We start from the raw sequence: 20,148 nt of genomic DNA, 5'->3' as shown, positions 1-20,148 counted from the left end.
CCCTGGGCAGGCCGGTACAGACCCCCGGGCAGGCCGGTACAGACCCCCGGGCAGGCCGGTACAGACCCCTGGGCAGGCCGGTACAGACCCCCCGGAAGGCCCGAACTGACGGCGCATCATGATGATGTCATTTCGGCAGCCAATCAGCGCCACAACAGTGGCTCATTGCATTATGGGAACCTCCGATTCCGATATTGAAAAAATATCGGTACTCGGTATTGGAATTCCGATACAGCGAATATCAGCCGATACCCGATATTTGCGGTATCGGAATGCTCAACACTAGTGACGGGGCCTTTAGAATATGTCAGCAATGTGTGACCAGTGAGGGGGCGACACCGAGCCCCCCGGCCCGGCAGCTGCTCTTAGTGTCTGATTTTACCATTCAGTAGGCTTCGCTTACATATTCTGCAGTGTGTGTGTTGGCGCTGTGCTTCCAACATACCGTTTACGGATTATACTCTTATACAGCGCCAACACAGATTGCAGCACTTACTAATCCAGACAGGACATGTACAAAAAACGCCACAGATCAGAAAGGAATACAGACTGTCTGCAACCGAGGAGCCGGGGCCTGACCACAAGAGCTGACAATCTGAGGAGACAGCAATGCTGATAACAGTCTACACTGCGTCACTAGAGCCTTACACAGGTGGAGAATGAGGCCTCACTGTACAGGAGAGACCTGGAACGAGGACTGTGGAAAACGGATTAATATTAAAAAAGAGCCAAAAGAGCCGGCTCTTTATGGTGAGCGGAGCCGAATGAGCCGGATCGCCAAAAAGAGCCGAACTTCCCATCACTGGAGGAAGCGCACACATTCTAGCTCCAACCGCAGCTTCCCACTGTCTGCTCTATGAAAGAAGAGGCGCCGCCCCTTCCTGTGTCATCATTCCCACACATGGTCACATGGGCATTACCTCAGCAGAGGTCCTTCTGACCACACGGATATAGCTAAGCCTCTACCAAAGAAGGACCAAGAGAGGGAAAACGAGAGAGACACGAGGTGAGAGAGAGGAAGAGACAGGAGGTGACAGAGACAGGAGGGAAGAGAGAGACAGGAGGGAAGAGAGAGACAGGAGGGAAGAGAGAGAGAGAGACAGGAGGGAAGAGAGAGAGAGGAGGGAAGAGAGAAAGACAGGAGGGAAGAGAGAGAGACAGGAGGGAAGAGAGAGACAGGAGGGAAGAGAGAGAGAGACAGGAGGGAAGAGAGAGAGACATGAGGGAAGAGAGAGGAAGAGACAGGAGGTGACAGAGACAGGAGGGAAGAGAGAGACAGGAGGGACGAGAGAGACAGGAGGGAAGAGAGAGAGAGAGACAGGAGGGAAGAGAGAGAGAGACAGGAGGGAAGAGAGAAAGACAGGAGGGAAGAGAGAGAGACAGGAGGGAAGAGAGAGAGACAGGAGGGAAGAGAGAGAGAGACAGGAGGGAAGAGAGAGAGACATGAGGGAAGAGAGAGAGACACGAGGTGAGAGAGAGAAAGAGACAGGAGGGAAGAGAGAGACAGGAGGGAAGAGAGAGACAGGAGGGAAGAGAGAGGAAGAGACAGGAGGTGAGAGAGAGACGGGACGGAAGAGAGAGACAGCAGGGAAGAGACAGGAGGTGAGAGAGAGAGACAGGAGGGATGAGAGAGAGAGGATGGGAAAGAGAGAGAGACAGGAGGGAAGAGAGAGCGAGACAGGAGGGAAGAGAGAGATACCCCACCCGGGACATGTTCCTATCTTCTAAAAGGCCCCTGATGTATCCTGGACCTCTATATGCCTCCCTACCCCACCCCCTTATCCCCTTATTTTTACTATTTGCTTTGGCAATGCCAACATGTACTTAGTCCTCCCAATAAAGCTCATTTGAATTGAATTTAATTGAAAGGTGAGAGAGAGAGAGACGGGAGGTGAGAGAGACCGAAAGGGGAGTTAAGAGAGAAAGAGACAGGAGGGAAGAGAGAGAGAGACGGAAGGGAAGAGAGACAGAGGGGAGATGAGAGAGAGGTATACAAGGTATACAGCTACACAATGTCAGCCCTAATCAGTAGCTGGAACATCCAGGGCCTGAACACTTCAGCCTTCGGATGCAAGACAAACGACCCAGACTTTAATCAAAGACGGAAAAACATTGATATACAGATCCCTCTTGAAATATGGACTAAGGCAAATAATGATTTCAAATTTCAATAAACTGACCGTCACATTCAAGCATAAGCTATGTGTGAACAGGTGCTTAAAGGGAACCTGTCACCCCCCCAGGTGTTTTTAAGTAAAAGAGCCACCTTGTGCAGCACTAATGCTGCATTCTGTCAAGGTGGCTCTTTTACTTAGCGTCCCGTCCACCGCAGAAATAAGCGTTTATAAAATTAGTCAGACATACCTGATATTTGACGGGGGCAGGTCTTTCCCCCTCTGACACCGACGCCTCGCATCTGTCATTCATTTTGTCCTTATGTCTTTTCTCCGCCTCCTCTGTGTTCAATTTAAAATGCTGGCGCCTGCCCTGTAATATATTACTCTTGGGCATGCGCAGTTAGCGCTGCCTGTTCTCGCATCACTTCATGGCCTGGCTATCGCGCCTGCGTGGATGCACTGCCAGAGATCCCGCCCCGCAGTGTGAATAGGGGTCCCATCACACACAGCGATCTCGCTAGCGAGATCGCTGATTTTGTTACACATGCTCCTGGCCTGGAGCTCAGGAGGAAGATTAGTCTGGTACAAAGAGAAGCTAAGAAAAAACCACATGTAGATAAATAATAATAATAATAAAAGCATCCATCTAGAACGTTCCACATGAGTTTTCCTTCTGTCTGTGACTTTATTATATATTATTATTTTCACAGTTTTGATATCCAGGCAAAAATCTGATGAATAATCCATAATGGAGAAAGGAGAAAGTGATGTGCGGGGAGATGAGTGGCGGTGCAAAGAGGAAGATCTTACAGGTAACCGTCCTGATGAGGAGTCACCACAAAATAAATAAGAGGAGAGTCACATTCTCCTCATTCACCGAACCTAATTGATATAATAAGCTGGGCAGAGTTTAAAACATGCTTTTTTTAAGACAATTGCCTCATTGTTACGTGGTCAAAATTGTTGGTACCCTCGTTTAGCGACAGAAAAACCCACAATGGTCACAGAAATAACTTGAATCTGACAGAAGTAATAATAAATAAAACATCTATGAAAATGAACAAATGAAAGTCAGACATTGCTTTTCAACCATCTATCCACAAAATTTAAAAATAAGACTCATGAAATAGGCCTGGACAGAAATGATGGTACCTTTAACTTAGTATTTTGTGGAACAACATTTTGAGGCAATCACTGCAATCCAACGATTCCTGTAACTGTCAATGAGACTTTTGCACCTTTAGACAGGTATTTTGGCCTACTCCTCAAGAGTAGAGTAGAGCGAAACAGGTCGGCCAGATTCATAAGTCACCGACTTATGGCAAAGTCGGGTTTCGCTGACTGAAACCAGACCACAGCGTGAAGTCGGCCATGCGGTCGGCAAAACGAGCGCCAAAGTCGAGTCTGATTTCCCAGAATGCTTGCACGTGACTTTTTTTTTTCACCCACTGAGCAAGGACGTACACTGTGGGCAACGAGATGACATGTGCGCGTAGAGAGAGAGAGTTTTCGCGCACTTTAAAAAAGCGGTAGGTGTGTTTACTGTCCTCCACTCCCTGCCGACTTTGCTTCCCCATTGACCTGCATTGGGTTTCGTGTTTCAGTTGGACCTTCAACTTTTCCCGGTAGTCGGCCGATTTCGTTCGACTCGACTTTTGAGAAAGTCGGTTTTCATGAAACCCGACTCGACCCTAAAAAAGGCAAAGTTGCTCATCTCTACTCAAGAGCAAACTGCTCCAGTTGTCTCGTGTTTGAAGTTTGTCTTTTCCAGATGGCATGTTTCAACTCTTTCCAAAGATGCTCAATAGGATTTAGGTCTGGGCTCATAGAAGGCCACTTTTGAATACTCCAATGTTTTCTTCTTAGCCATTCTTGGGTGTTTTTAGCTGTTTGTTTTGGGTAATTATCCTGTTGCAAGACTCATGACCTGTGACTGAGACCAAGCTTTCTGACACTGGGCAGCACATTTCTCTCTAAAATACCTTGATAGTCTTGATATTCCTTGTACCCTGCACAGATTCTTGACACCCTGTGCCAGATGCAGCAAAACAGCTTGAGAACGTAACAGAGCCTCCTCCAAGTTTCACAGTAGGGACAGGGTTCTTTTCTTGATATGATTCATTTTTCCATCTGTGAACATAGAGCTGATGTGCCTTGCCAAAAAGTTGGATTTTTGTCTCATCTGTCCATAGGACATTCTCCCAGAAGCTTCGTGGCTTGTCAACATTGTAACGACTCCTGGAGTGGACCCTCTGGGCCGTGATACCAACCCACCCTGGGCGAGCTGACCTAATGAGGACCACCTCCTATACAGGGAGCGTCAGGGGCAGGCCCAGGGGAATAAAGTACCACGACTGCTGGAACCAGGTGGCTGGCTCGAAGGAGGCGAGAGAGACCGTGTCTAGCAGGGTGAGGGTGGGGCACGCAGGGTACAGGAGTGCGTAAAGCGTGTGCATGGGGGCACGCAGGGTACAGGATCGTCCTGGGTGTGCACATGGGGCACGCTGGATACAGGAGTGCATAGAGCGTGTGCTAATAAGCACACCAGAGTACTAGACTATGCAGAGCACGTACTAGGAAGCACGCCAGAATACAAGGTAGTGCAGAGCGTGTGTTGGAGGAACGGCCCCTGTCGAGTGTCCGGGCCGGAACCAGAGGAGCTGTCATCTGGGTTCCGGGGGAAACTGTTCCCGTGGGACAGATTTTGAGGACGGACCGCTGTGACAGACAGATGGGCTGGGGGAGGGACCAGTATAAAGGAGGCGGGGAATTCCCCAGATGATGAGTCAGCAGACCGGGACAGAGACTGCAGGAGAGCGTGGGTGCGACTGGGAGCTAGAGCGACTCGGCAGTGCCAGCGAGGACGCTCACCGAGGACTCCAGAGAGACGGTGCCAAGGTGACCGTCTGAGACTTGCTGCCCCGCTCCAGCCCGCGGCCACTGCGGCCTTAGTTCAACCCGCGGCCGCTGCCGGCTCCTCTCAGCCCGTGGCTGTGGCATGTTCCCCGCCACCCGCAGCCGCCCCGCTCTCGCCCGTGGCCGCGGCCAGGACCGTGCCGTCAGCGGCCACCACTGTCCCGCTCCGGTCCGCAGCAGGGGCCGGGCCTCTGCTGACCGCGGACTCCCCGTCGCAGCCGTTAGCTGCGCAGGTGGCCTGTCATTCGCCACCACACATCGCTGCCGCTTGCCCCAGTCCGGGGGCTGCGGCCCACCCGTCCAAGGACTCCGCCGGGGCCTGTGGGGCTCCAGTGTCACCAGCACGCCGGAGGGCGCGAAGACTTCGTCAACGCCTCAACAACTGGGCCCAACAACTACTACGCCGAAAGACCACCAACACGAACGGCGAGGGACGTCTGGACCGCTAAGTTGACTTTACAATTAAGGACCCGTAGTCGGCCATACCGCGGCCCTATAGTGACCGGCTATTGCCGGAAGTAGTCGTGTTCAACTCATCTGTGTTCGTTTGTTTAGAGCCCCTGCGAGGGCAACCTGTGTTACCCCTTTTTGTGATCAGGCCGAGACTAGAGGAAAGTTCCCTCTAGTCTTATAAACGTTATTTAGAAAGCACCAAATTGTCTCGCGACTCGTCACTGAATCCTGCGTACCTGCAAATACCACATTTGGCGTAGTCGGCAGGATGCAGTCTCTGAGCGCAGACGGCGGGGAGTTGGGCTGCGGGTGACGGGGGTCCCCGCTCCAGCATCTCCCTGGGGGCTATGCTAAGTAACCTGCCCCGGTTTTCTGGCTCCGCTACGCTGTTGTGGAGCTGGACAGAACGTATGTGGGGCCTTTTCCGCATGCACCCCATGACCCCCGATTTAGAGGCTGAAGTGGCCCTTATGGTGCTGGATGGAGAAGCCCGGAAGTCGGTAATGTTGAGGCCCCAGGGTGTCGTAACACCATCGCCAGGGTCCTGCAGATCCTGGAAGAGACCCACGGTGATCCAACAGACGTGGGGGAGTTGAGGACCTGGTTGTTCAGTCAGATGCAGGGGGAGGGGGAGACCATCACCCAGTATATAAGCGCCCTCGAGGAACTACACACCACCATAGAAAGGAAGGAAGGAATAGGGGTAGGGCCCACTGACATTACCCTGCGTGACCTGCTAGTGACTGGACTCCGAGACCCGCTAATCAAGCAGGCATTGCGGGAACAGGTCCGAGTGAACCCACGTTTAGCCTTTTCCGAAGTGGGGAGTCAGGCCCGGGTGCGAGAGCAAGAGCAGGGGATGACGGCTCCTGTGGGGAATGCCCGGAGCATGGAGTCCTCCGTAAGCGTAGTCGAAGAACCTCAATGGATAGAGGAAAAGAGACAAGAACTGAAGAGTATCCGGGGTGAAGTGAAGAAAAGAACGGAGCCAGCGCCTGGCCGACCCGGCTACAACTCCGGGCCCTTGGGGCCTCGCAATATCCGAGGTGGCCAAGCCTCACCGCCCCGGTGCTATGAGCGTGGAGAACTGGGCCACTTCGCACGGGAGTGTCCACGGCGTGGGAGATACCCACCCCAGCAGGCATTAAACTAGAGGGCTCCGGGCATGGGGGATGCCGCTCGGAGCCGGAAGCCACAACGAGGGGTGGTGGAAGCACCGAAGAACTGGTCGCTAAGTGCCCAATAGTATGGGCCGAAGTCGAGGGTCGTGCTGTGCGGTGCCTAATGGATACGGGGTCGCAGGTAATGACCATGCCAGCAACTTACTTCCAGCAGCATTTCCTGGAAGCGGCAAGGCCTCAGTGGGGGCCCATGATACGACTAGTAGCCGCAAACCAACTGCTGGTACCTGTCGCCGGGGTGGTGTGGCTTCAAATGACATTGTGTGGTAAATCCCTCGGCCGCTGGGGAGTGGTCCTGACCCAAGGAGAGACTAATGACCGTCATCTGATCATCCTGGGCATGAATGTACTGTGGGAGTTCGGCAATCTACTTCTCAACGATTCCATGCAGGACCCTAAGTCAGTGGGGTTCTCGCATGGTCCAGGGGCAGGTCTTCCAGCGGCTGGTGCGGGAGGCGCGAGTGCTCCAGGAGTGTCAGGAAGGTGAGGCGCTGGGCAAGGTCATCGTGCCGGCGGCCCCCCCACTCGTGCTCCCTCCGGGGCAGACGGTGGTGGCTCTGCCGATCCACGCCCCGATACCACTGGAGGGCGTGGAGGTGCAGGTGGAACCATGTTACTCGGAGCGCCGGCACCCTGGCATCCTGGTGGCCCGCTCCCTGGCCACAGTGCGGGAGGGGACCGTCTTGGTACGTTGTGTCAACCTGAAAGATCAGGATATCACCCTGGAGCCCCGGGCCGAAATGGCCAAACTACAGTAAGGCCATTGGAGGAGCTGCTGCCGGACCCCACAGTCCAGTTGCGGGTGCAACCCGAAGATCCCTGGGCAGTAACGATACGAAGCCAACAGGCTGCTGCATCCGCGACCCAGGAAAAAGGTTGAGTCATTCTGGAAAGGATGCGGGCTGAACTTCCGGCCTAGCGCCAGCCCAGCTTCTCCAAGTAGAGACACTTCTTGGGCAATTTTACAGTGTCTTCGCTGTCCACAAGGACGACTTCAGATGTACCACGGCCATCACGCATGGGATCCCCATGGCAGGAGCGGCCCCTATCCGGGAGTGATATCGGCAAATACCACCGCAGCTATATCAGGAAGTGAAAACTTTGTTAGCTCAAATGCTTCGGAAAGGGGTCATAAGAGAAAGCCAGAGCCCTTGGGTGGCCCCTATTGTCCTGGTCCGGAAGAAAGATGGCACTCTGCGGTTTTGCGTGGATTATCGAAAGTTGAATGCCTGCACCATCAAGGATTCGTATCCCCTGCCCCGCATAGAAGAGTCTCTGTCTGCCCTGGGGAACGTAACATACTTTTCAACCCTTGACCTGGCCAGTGGATACTGGCAGGTGCCGATGTCAGAGGAAGACAGAGCCAAGACGGCATTCATCCTTCCCATGGGACTGTTCGAGTTCAATCGGATGCCGTTTGGGCTGGCCAATGCCCCTGGAACTTTTCAGCGGTTGATGGAGCGGTGTCTAGGAGATCTCAACTTTGAAGCCACGTTGATATACCTGGACGATATTATCATCTATTCCGCCACCTTCAAGGACCACCTGAGGCGGTTAGGGTAGGTGCTCGGCCGGCTGCAGAAGTACGGATTAAAGATAAAGCCCCAGAAATGCCACCTGTTCCGCACCCAGATCGAGTACCTGGGGCATACCGTCTCGGCAGAGGGCGTTCGACCATCCCTGGAAAAGGTTGCTGCCATCCAGGGGTGGCCTACCCCCGAGACGGTGAAGGACATGCGGGCCTTCTTGGGGTTGGCCGGCTACTACCGTCGGTTCGTAAAGAATTTTGCACGCCGAGCTCGAGCCCTGCAAGACCTGCTGAAGGGGGCTCCCGCCGGGGCGAATAGACGGAAGATCCAATGGCAGCAACCACAAGAGGATGTGTTTCAAGACCTCAACGCTGTTCTCTCGGACGCCCCGGTATTGGCATATGCGGATTTTTCGCAACCGTTCATCCTGCATACCGATGGGAGCCTCCAGGGACTAGGAGCTGTGTTGTCACAGGTGCAGGATGGCCGGGAGAAAGTGATCGCCTATGGTAGCCGGTCGCTGCATGACTCAGAACGCAACCTGGACAATTACAGCTCCTTTAAGCTCGAGCTCCTCGCGGTAGTGTGGGCAATGACGGAGCGATTCGCAGAGTGTCTGGCGGGCTCCGAAGTAGTAGTGCGGACCGATAACAACCCGTTAGCCCATTTGGAGAATGCCAAACTGGGGGCCCTCGAGCAGCGGTGGGTGGCACGGATGGCCAAATTCAATTATAAGATCATCTACAAACGGGGAGCTGAAAACGTGCACGCCGACACGCTCTCCAGAATCCGACACACCACCCCAGGGAGAAACCGAGACGATGAATTAGAAGCAGATGAGACGCCGTTCTCCCTCACCACCACCGCGCCTACAGTCAGCACGCAGGAAGTGCCTCGTCTGGGACTCCTAGGAGGGATGCTGGGACAGCCCCGCGACCACTGGATCCAGCAGCAACAAGAAGATGCAGAAATTTGGACTCCTGCGCCAATGGGTGGCCACCGATAGTTTGCCCACGGGTTCGCAAAGACAGACTTTGACCCAAGATATGTTGCTGATGCTGCGCCAGTGGGAGAAACTGGTCATCAAAAAAGGACTCTTATATCGAAAGGCCATGTCACGAACCACGTCAGCTACGATATGGCAGGTGATCGTGCCCGGAGCCCATCTCAACCAACTGGCCCGGGAAGCCCATGAAAAGACGTTACAATGGTTACAGCAGATTGTGTACCACCCACGCTTGCACACTGCTGTAGAAGAAGTTTACCGGACCTGCCGCCCGTGCAACCTCGCTAAACCCCCTGCGCAATGAGCCCCAGTGCAGACTATTGTAACATCAGCCCCTCTGGAACTTGTTACGGTGGACAACCTGACCATCGGTCCTGCCTATCAGGGGTATGAACATAGTCTCGTTATGGTGGACTGTTACGTGTTACGGAACCACTCCGCACCCAGAATATATTGTGCAGTTATATGTATGTATAATAGTTTCCATGGGAGATGCATGTCCCTAATTTATCAGCCCACAGGCTGCGCCCTGGGCAGAGGGGACATGATATTCCCCTTTTGTCCGCCCCCTCCCCCCACCTTTGTAATTCCCACAGTAAATATCGGCAGGCTCCGGCCACCTGCGGCTATTGTAATGTATGTCTGGCCTGCCGCTTTTCTATTGGCCTGCCCTCTGTATCTGTGTGATATATTCTGTGTCCTATGAGTAAAGTGTTGTCAGACTGGAAATACGTGGAGAAGCAGTGATCTTTTATATGCGCCCATGTAACCAAGGAATTCCAGCCAGCGGCCCTCATTCGGACTCCAACCAAAGCAGAGTGGACCTCCGGAAACACCGGGTGGTACTGAAAGAGGTACCCGAGATTGGAAGACCCCATTACACTGGTGGCAGCCAGCGGGATATGATACCCCTTCTACAGGAGGAAAGGAATGAATGGAAAACAACTACCAGAAGTTAAAGAGGACTACATTAAAAGATCTGGTGGAAGCCCGAGGGTTGATCACCAGCAACAAAACAAAAGCGGATTTGATAGCAGTCATCATGGAACACGACAGTGCAGCGCCCCCCAATGTGAACGTGGAGGAGACTGAATTCCAGAGGGAGGTAAAGAACAGACTGGCGTTCTATAGCCCAAACCCTGCAGTAGAGATCATACGACAGGTGATGGCTGATGTGCGTACTGATCTGAAGGAAAAGATGGCCGAGCGGACCAGGATAGAGCTAGCCAAGATGGAGATGGCAGAGCGGACCAAAGTGGAGCTGGCCAAGATGGAGATGGCAGAGAGGAGAGTCAGCGAGCAGGGGGAGCTCTGGCCTTCGACCAGGTACCTTCAACAGTAAGCCACAAAAAGATCCAGTAAAATGCCTTCCGACAGTTGGGGGAGGCAGAGGAAGACATTGATGGCTTCCTGCAGGACTTTGAGCGGCAGTGTGCCCTTCATCAAGTAAAGCCGGAGGAACGGGTTCAGATTCTGGCCAGCAAGCTGACAGGCCGGGCAGCAGACGCCTATCGCACAGGACCTGATGAAGACAGTATGGACTATGAGCGGATCAAAGAAGTGATCTTGGCCTGGTATGCGCTGACACCAGAGGCATACCGCCAAAAGTTCCGCGGACTTATAAAACGCGTAACCGATACCCACGCTGAATGGGCCTGTAAATTACGGCAGTCACTGCTACAGTGGGTACAAGGGAGCCAAGCAACCACTAAGGAGGACGTCCTTCAGCTCTTCTTGTTAGAACGATTCTCTAATGGACTAATCCCCGAGACACAGGAATGGCTTCAAGACAGGCGGCCAACGACTCTTGAGGAAGCCGCTCGTCTGGCCGATGAACATCATGATGCCAGGAGGCCTCAGTTGTCCGGATCAAAGATGGTTACTAGGGGCCCGCCCATGGACCTGGAGGGCCCCAAACCACCGAAGATTGTAGGGGGACCAGACCCGGCCTACCACAGTCCCCCTGGGGCGCGATGCCACACCTGCCGTCAGCTGGGCCACCTGCAAAGACAATGTCCCAACTGGACTCAGCATACCCAGTGGCCAAAGGCGAGAACAGCTACCTTCAGCCGGGCTGCTGTACACTGCTACCAAGGCGAAGCTGACCCGGCATTGGGGGCTACGATTAACCAAGGGGTGGAAGTGATGGAGGAAGTGCTGCATGAAGTAGACCCCGTGCAGGCAGCCCGGGCAGATAATCGACAACAGCATCGACAGGTCGTGTGGGTTAATGGGAAACGTATGCAGGGACTAAGAGATTCCGGGGCAACTTTGACCCTTTTGAAGCCTCATCTCGTCCGGGACCAAGAGAAGGTGGACCAGACAGTGGCAGTCCGTGTAGCAGGGGGAGCTATACATCGACTGCCCACTGCTAGGATTCACCTGAACTGGGGAGTCGGGGATGGCCTTGTTGAGGTCGGCTTGATGGAGGATTTGCCTGCAGACGTCTTGCTGGGAAATGACTTGGGGCCCATGTTGTCTGCATTCTCAGTTGCCCCTCTGGCTGAGACATATCCTGTGACCACCCGGAGACAAGCTCGAGCTGCGGAGGCGGAATCACACTCAGAGGAGGCCCAGGTAAGACATTCCAGCCCTACCCTTATTCCCATAGCCAGACACATTTCTTGGGCCACCCCAGATGAATTTAAGAGGGAGTTACTTGAGGATCCTTCATTGGAGGGATATCGTGGGAAGGCACAGGAGGGGAGAGGGGTACTGGAGGGGGAACGTTTGTTTGGAAGCAGGGACTCCTCTACCGGATCACAGAGCAGCACCACACAGGGACGAGCTCCACTATAAAACGACAGCTGATAGTTCCCAAGAAGTATAGGCAGGAGTTACTGCGAATCTCTCATGACATACCCTTGGCCGGGCACTTCGGCATCAGTCGCACCAGGCATCGTCTGACACAAAACTTCTTTTGGCCGGGGGTAACCTATGATGTTCGTCAGTACTGCCAGACCTGTGACAGTTGCCAGCGCAATGGCAAGAGGGGGGGATCGATGCAAGGCCAAATTACGCCCCCTCCCCATTGTGGAGGAACCATTTAGCCGAGTAGCGGTCGATCTGATAGGGCCGTTAGACAAACCCAGTCCGTCAGGGAAAAGGTATATATTGACAGTGGTAGATTTTGCCACACGGTATCCAGAGGCGGTTGCGTTACCTAACATACTGGCAGAGACTGTGGCAGCCGCCCTGCTCCAGGTTTTCTCACGGGCTGGATTTCCCCGGGAGATTATCTCGGACCAGGGTACCCAGTTTACAGCAGAGGTGACCAACCAACTGTGGAAGGTGTGCGGCGTAGAGTCCATTAGAAGCGCCCCGTACCACCCGCAAACCAATGGGTTGTGTGAACGCTTTAATGGGACATTAAAACAGCTCATTGGGACTTTTACCAGGACCTACAGGGACTGGGAGAAATTCTTGCCACACCTCCTGTTTGCCTATCGGGGGGTGCCCCAAGAATCCACGGGGTTCTCCCCGTTCGAGCTGGTATACGGGAGACGGGTAAGGGGACCTCTAGACTTAGTGCTAGAACACTGGGAAGGGGAGGGCCTCATAGAAGGGGTACCTATTGTACCCTATGTGCTGGAATTCTGGGACCGCCTACAGGAGCTGACCCAGGCTGTACGTGAGAACATGCAGGCGACCCAGCGGCACCAGCGCATATGGTACGATCGGAGGGCCAGAGAGCACACCTTGGAAATAGGACAGAAGGTCCTGGTGTTAGAGCCCACTAAGCAGAACAAGTTCCAAGCTGCATGGCAGGGGCCCTACCAGTTAGTGGGGAAAATAGCTGACACAACCTATAATGTCGCCGATTGTGACGACCCTAGGGTTATCCGCATGTTCCACGTGAATATGCTGAAGCCCTTCCGGGAGCGCCCTGAAGAGGTAGTGGCCATCTGTGCACCCCTTAGTCCTGACGCTATTCCCAAGTCGGCATTTGTCACCCCGTTCGGCTTATTCCAGTTTCGAGTTATGCCATTCGGGATGAAGAATGCTCCGGCGACCTTCCAAAGGCTGGCTGACCGTCTTCTGGATGGTCTCCAGGACTATGCTTGTGCCTACCTGGACGACATCGCCATCTACAGTGCGACATGGGAAGAGCATCTAAATCACCTAGAGACAGTATTGGACAGGATCCACCAGGCCGGAATCACCCTGAACCCAATCAAGTGTCACGTGGGCAAAGCAGAGGTTCAGTATTTAGGGCATTGGGTGGGAAGTGGGAAACAGCGACCAGAACCATTCAAGATTGAGGCCATAGCCAAATGGCCCACCCCACGCAGTAAAACCCAGGTCATGGCGTTTCTAGGGACAGCTGGGTATTACAGGAAATTCGTTCCCAATTACAGCAGCATAGCCAAGCCCCTCACTGATCTGACCCGTAAGAACCAACCCCGCCAGGTAACCTGGACCCCACAGTGTGAGGAAGCCTTCCGCCAACTAAAGGACGCCCTCACCAATACCCCTGTATTGGCCGCACCCGATCCAACTAAACGTTTCCTTGTTCACACAGACGCTTCTATGTTTGGATTGGGGGCAGTACTGAGCCAAGACGGGCCGGACGGCCAAGAACACCCGGTAGCTCACCTGAGTCGGAAACTACTGCCCCGTGAAGTAAGCTATGCGGCCATCGAGAAAGAGGGCCTAGCAGTTGTATGGACACTCAAAAAGTTGCAACCATATTTGTATGGATGACAGTTTTCCCTCCTAACGGACCATAACCCCCTAGTCTAGCTTAATCAGGTCTCTGGAGACAATGCCAGATTGCTGCGGTGGAGTTTAGCTCTGCAACCTCTGGACTTCACCATCCACTACAGACCCGGCAAACAAAACGGTAACGCCGATGGACTAAGTCGACAAACGGAACTTGTACCAACCCCATAAACTTCGGTCATCCCCAAACCGATCCGTTAAGGATCAGACTGTGTATGCCGATCGCGTCTCTGAAAAGGGGGAGCCGTGTTACGGAACCACTCAGCACCCAGAATATGTTGTGCAGTTATATGTATGTATAATAGGTTCCATGGGAGATGCATGTCCCTAATGCATCAGCCCACAGGCTGTGCCCTGGGCAGAGGGGACACGATATTCCCCTTTTGTCCACCCCCTCCCCCCCACCTTTGTAATTCCCACAGTAATTATCGGCAGGCTCCGGCCACCTGCGGCTATTGTAATGTATGTCTGGCCTGGGGTGTGTGGCTATGCCGTGAGAAGGAGAGGACGCCTGTGAAGAGAGCTCCGCAGCATCCTGATAAATCCTGAGCCTGAGACCCTCTTCCTGTGGCTTACCTGCGCCTAGCTGGACCCTCTGAGACACCGGGACCCCCGGAGTACCACATGGAAGGTTTGGAGGCAACTTGTGAGAGCGGGCGGCGAGGGAGACGAGAGCGGGCGGCCGGCTTCCCCACGAGGCGGCGGCCATTTTGGGCTTGCGGCTCAGACACAGAAAGCTGCAGCGCCGGATCACGTTGCTGCACCGCTGCCGGGCAGTGAAGAAACCGGCAGACATCTGGAAGAAACGCGCGGTGAGTGCCCTGAAAAAGTGGGCTCTGCGCGATATTCCCTCTCTACACTTGCTCACTGCGCCGGCTGCTGCCATCACTAGGGAGGGCCCAGTGCACCCTCTCCTACTACAGCTGCTTTCGTGGGGCCCCCCTCCTCTCCCTCCCCTGGCCATAAAGATTGGCACTGTACCTAGCCGCTGTCCCCATACTCTCTGGGGCATCCTGCTGCAGTCTGCTATATCATTGACTGTTTCCAGCCCTTCTGCACCATCTCTGGTGGGCGACACCTAGACCGCACATTTTGGCTGTTCCATCTGACTACGCTGTAGACAATCATGACCAGACAAAAGGGTCGGGAATGGCAGCGGAGAAATTAAGGGAGTTTGCTAGATCGGACCCCGCTGAAAGTACACGACATAATAAGAGCACCTCCTCTCAAGCTCAGCGCAAAGGTCGCCATTCTGGGGGTAAGGAAGAGGCGGAGCGGGAGGAACTGACCCTTAAACAAGTGTCTGAGCAGTTGCATAGGCGATCTCCTTGACCAGGACATCCCTGATGGAGAAAATTGAGGATGTTTATACGGAGGCGGGGAGACTTCGTCAGGATATGCAGGCCATGAAGGGGCGCATTACGGAGGTGGAGACAAGACTGTCCAGGGTAGAAGATACCATTACTCCCATGGAAGCTAAATTAACAAAGGTGGCGGCTCCATGAATGCTTGGAAGCAAAAGGCGGATGATTTGGAAAACAGAATGCGCCAGAATAATATCAGTATCGTTGGTCTGCCTGAGCGCTCGGAAGGTCAGCATCCTGAGCAGTTCTTGGAGGATTGGCTTAAGACCTCCCTGGGGGATGAGTTTTCCTCTATGTTCGCCATTGAAAGAGCTCACAGGGTCCCTACAAGACCACTGCCTCCGGGGGCCCCACCTCGACCTTTCCTGGCACGCTTGCTCAATTGTAAGGACAGATACCATTCTGCGACTTGCACGGCAGAAAAGCCCTATTAAGTTTGATGATGCTGTCATTTCCATCTTCCCGGATTTCTCCATGGAACTGCAGAAACAGCGGGCACAATTAACCGAGGTCTAGAAACGGCTTAGAGACAGGAACATTATATACTCGACGATATATCCGGCCCGACTCCGGATCGCTCATGAAGGTTCCTCCGTATTTTTTACAGACCCGGCGGAAGCGGCTGAGTAGCTGCGGTCTCACAGGGGTTCCCCTGTGAAAAAATCCTAATGTGGCGGTTGTTACTTCAGATCCACTCACTTAACGGTCTAATTGGAGCTCTCTCGGCGAGTTCCCAGATACCAGCTCTACCGGACACTGAGCTCAGTGATGGTACCCCCTTGTTTATTTTTTGATGGGAGCGTAAGACTGTACGCCTATGTTACTAGGTTCCTGTTTAGCTTTTTCTTTTTCAAAAGTTTTAATTTCTATAGTTGTTTAGTTGGAGGCCGCAGCCTACGTCAAGTTCTGCTATCTGTGTGGGGTCTCTGCATCTGGATTGGACACCTCTATGATTCATATCCAGACGGAGGGGAATGGGTTCTGAGCTGATTTGTATGACCTGGAATGTGAGAGGTATAAAAACCCCTCGAAAGAAAATTAAGGTGTTCTCACAAATTAGACACTACCGTCCTCACGTTGTGGCTCTGGGGGAGACGCACCTGACTAGAGATACGGTTTGGTGGGTACAGAAACCGTGGGTGCAATGGTTTCTACATGCTTTTCACACCAGCTACTCAAGGGGAGTTTCACTATTGATTCATAGAGATGTTCGGTGGGAGGTCAGGGAGGCCCGGAAGGACCCCGAGGGACGATTTGTATTCGTACATGCGCTGATTAACTCTCAGAAATATGTCATTCTTTGTATTTATAATCCCCCTCCGGCCAATATCTCAATTATCCAGAAGGCATTGAGCTTTGCTTTAAATTACCCAGATGCACATGTCATCTGCATGGGAGATTTTAACTTGGTCATGAATAGCCATCTTGATAAATTGAGATTGGGCAATGGAATACAGGGTGGGGTCCCCTCATCGGGCACATCTCAACTGTCACAGTTCATGGCGGGTAGTGGGTGGCTAGATCTATGGAGGGTGCGCCATCCAGAGACTAGGGAATATACTTGCCACTCCTCCACTAAACGTTCTTTGTCTTGCATAGACTACATTTTTTGGTCCATTAGTTTGGCAGCATGGGTGGATGATATTAAACATGGAAACGGGGATTTCGGATCATAGTCCAGTTGTTCTCAAGCTTAAATATGGGCCACTGACCAATAGGATAACATGGAAGCTGAACCCTTTTTGGTTGAAGTTGATAACATCCCCTGATAGAACGATAGATCAGTTACGTTGCTTCGTCTCGTCCCAGCCCGAGCCCCGAAACATCAATGTATTTTGGGATGCTCTTAAAGCCTATTTACGTGGTTGTCTGTCCTCTACGATTTCACACATTAAGCGGGTGACATCGGAGGAGGATGGCGAGATGGAGCGGCGTCTGAAGGACTCAGAGGCAGCCTATATATCGGATCAAACTAACAGTAATAGGGTAGAATGGCTGACCGCTCAAAGGTTATATACTCAATACACTGACACCAAGACAAAACGTAAATTATTTTTTGCCCGGCAATCTTATTTTGAAATGGGGAATCAGGCAAGTAGATTTCTGGCCTACTTAGTACGACAACATAATGCAACTAACACAATTCTGCAGATTCGTGATTCAGGTGGTACATTGGTTTCCTCAACAGAGGAGATACTAAAATGCTTTTCTGACTATTATGGTTCATTGTACAATTCTAAGACCGATGTGGGTGACCCGGAGTGTCTAAATTATTTGTTAGACATAGTTTCCTGTACTGAGTCCTTCCCAACGGGCCTTTATGGATTCTGAATTTACGCTGGAGGAGGTAGAGGATGCCATAAAAGACATGGCCTCCGGGAAGGCCCCTGTGCCAGATGGATTTCCTGTAGAGTTATATAGGAAATATCAGGATATATTAGCGCCCCTTTAGTTGACAGTGTTTCCAGGGATTTGGGGGGGATGCATGCCGGAGTTCTTTTATGAGGCCAATATAATAGTTCTTAAAAAAGAGGGGAAGGACCCATTAGATTGTGGATCTTACAGGCCTATATCACTAGTAAATGTGGATTATAAAATGTTTACAAAAATCTTGGCCAAAAGAGTGAATTCAGTTTTATTAGATCTTGTACACCCTGATCAGACAGGTTTTATGCCGGGGAAGAGCACCTCCATAAACATCAGACGTGTCCAATCAGTGGTCCAATATAGCTCTCTGGTACTGGATAATGAATGGGCACTGGCATCGCTGGATGCGACCAAGGCCTTTGACTCGCTTGAATGGCCTTTTCTCCGTGCATGTTTGCAGCGGTATGGATTTGGTAATAGATTTCAAAAATGGGTTAATATTTTATACATGAAGCCCAAGGCTCGGGTCATCATAAATAACTCCATATCTGAATCATTTTCACTGTACAGGGGAACTCGTCAGGGGTGTCCCCTTTCCCCGGCCCTTTTTGCTCTTCTATTGAGGCGCTGGCAATCCGTATAAGATCTTCCCCCAATATTGCTGGTATAGATATAGCGGGTCGGACGGATACCATAGGCCTATATGCTGACGATATGGTGATATTCATGGACAAAGCGGAGGAGACCCTGACAAGACTGATCACTACTATAGATGAATTCAGTAAATATTCTGGCCTATACATAAATTGGGAGAAATCTGCTTTGATGCCTCTCTCCCATGCTCCAATGTCACGACTGGAGACTCTCTCCCTACTGCCCATTGTAACCAATTTTAAATATTTGGGTGTTCATATTTCTCAGGGTAGTAAATTTGACCTGCAGCTCAATATACAACCATTGCTGGAGACGGTCAAGGGTAAATCAAGCGCCACTTCCTGGCACCGCTGGAGTGGCAGCCTGTTACAGTAGCTCCTTCTTTGCTCTCCTTTTTTTTTCTATTTTCTATTCTATTTTTCCTTTTTTTTTATTGTTACTCCAAAGGGACATTGCACTATGGAAAACCATAAGAGCACCTGGACCTTTGATGGACTTTTTACCTTGTTTTTACTTGGATCTATTGTGTTGGGAAATCCAGGAACTGAACAAGACCCTATTGTCTACTCCAGAGAAGCTATACTGCTGCTTAGGGATACAGCAAGGCAGCATGCTGCTAATAGACCAGAGGACATTCCACCAGAAATAAGGAAGACTAAGAGAAGAGGTTGCAGAGCTGGAGCCCTCAGGAAAGCTAGAAGAAAGCGCTAAAGACCTGCTCTTCCCTCTGTCATTATGGGCAATGTGAGATCACTCGGAAATAAGATGGACGAACTGTCGGCGCTGACCAGACATCATCGGGAATTAAGGGAGTGCAGCATGTTGCTGTTTACAGAGACCTGGCTCACCGAAGGTACTCCGGACACTGTTGTCTCTTTGGATGGCTTTATCTCATTCGCGCGGACAGGACAAGGGAGAGCGGTAAGAGGAAAGGCGGAGGGCTGGCGATATTTGTGAATGATAGATGGTGTGACTCTAGGCACATCGAGGTCAAAGAGCAAACATGCTGTAAGGACATTGAGCTATTAGCTGTGGGCATGAGACCTTTTTATTTACCGAGGGAACTATCGCATGTAATCATGATAGCTGCATATGTCCCCCTGTTATGAATGAGTCACCGAAGGAGGAAAAAACAAAAATACTAGCTAAGTCCAGAGAGGTTGGCAGCTATCAGATTGCAGACCCCTGAACCTATCCACAACAACTAGCAGTAGCAGTAGCAGTGGGGGGTTCCTACGGTGCCCTAGACCCCTCGTTCACAGCCAGAGAACTAAATAAGCCTAAAGACAGAAAGGGGAAATCTAAACTGCCCCAGAGCAGACCCCAAAGCAATAGGCAGCCCCCAACATATAATGACGGTGAAGCAAGATGAAAACACTAACACAGATAGAAAGATAGGTTGAGCAAACGATGGGGCCCAAGCTAACTAACTAGGACAGGATAGAAAAGCTGCTGTTTGCAATCCGCAAAAAACCCTACCAAAAATGTCCCAACCGTCTGATAGGAAAAACAGGCCCTGAAGACGCTAGGCTTCAAAAAGACTATATCAGCACTCAGGTATATTCTGTTTTGTTTTAATGTTTTATTTATTGAAATCTGCAAGTTACATCCGAAAGAAAGCAATCAACAGGGTAGCTTACAAAATTATTATATAACCTACAAATTCCACTTTTCGGGAGTTAAACAGATAGTTTGAAATATCAATTCATGGCAAAAACTATTGATATATAGAGGTTTAAGGACACCAACAGCCTTAAAGGAACTTCCAGCAGCAGGATCATCTGGGTTCAAATCTGGGTTCTTCCCATCCACACGCCCCTGCTACATCACATATGCCAT

General features: G+C 51.8%; 2 protein-coding genes across 2 annotated transcripts in view; both read left to right on the top strand.

Moving 5' to 3' along the window:
- The first annotated feature begins 867 nt into the window (after nucleotides 1–867).
- LOC141073038 (uncharacterized) overlaps nucleotides 868–20,148 on the top strand; it is a 69,626-nt gene continuing 50,345 nt past the window's right edge. Inside the window, exons 1-2 of the mRNA XM_073560349.1 lie at nucleotides 868–1,006; nucleotides 2,828–2,929. Of these exons, the coding sequence (XP_073416450.1) occupies nucleotides 2,866–2,929 (64 nt within the window). The 5' untranslated portion in view covers nucleotides 868–1,006; nucleotides 2,828–2,865. The remainder of the gene's footprint in view (nucleotides 1,007–2,827; nucleotides 2,930–20,148) is intronic.
- The window catches only part of LOC141073033 (uncharacterized), a 344,218-nt gene continuing 324,947 nt past the window's right edge, over nucleotides 878–20,148 (top strand). Inside the window, exon 1 of the mRNA XM_073560332.1 lies at nucleotides 878–1,006. The gene's annotated coding sequence lies outside the window, so the exon portion shown is untranslated. The remainder of the gene's footprint in view (nucleotides 1,007–20,148) is intronic.

This window comes from Dendrobates tinctorius, unplaced genomic scaffold, assembly GCF_039654945.1.
Source record: "Dendrobates tinctorius isolate UK_male_01 unplaced genomic scaffold, ASM3965494v1 ptg000295l, whole genome shotgun sequence".
Lineage (NCBI taxonomy): Eukaryota > Metazoa > Chordata > Amphibia > Anura > Dendrobatidae > Dendrobates > Dendrobates tinctorius.
This window is presented reverse-complemented; position numbering and strand designations above follow the sequence as displayed.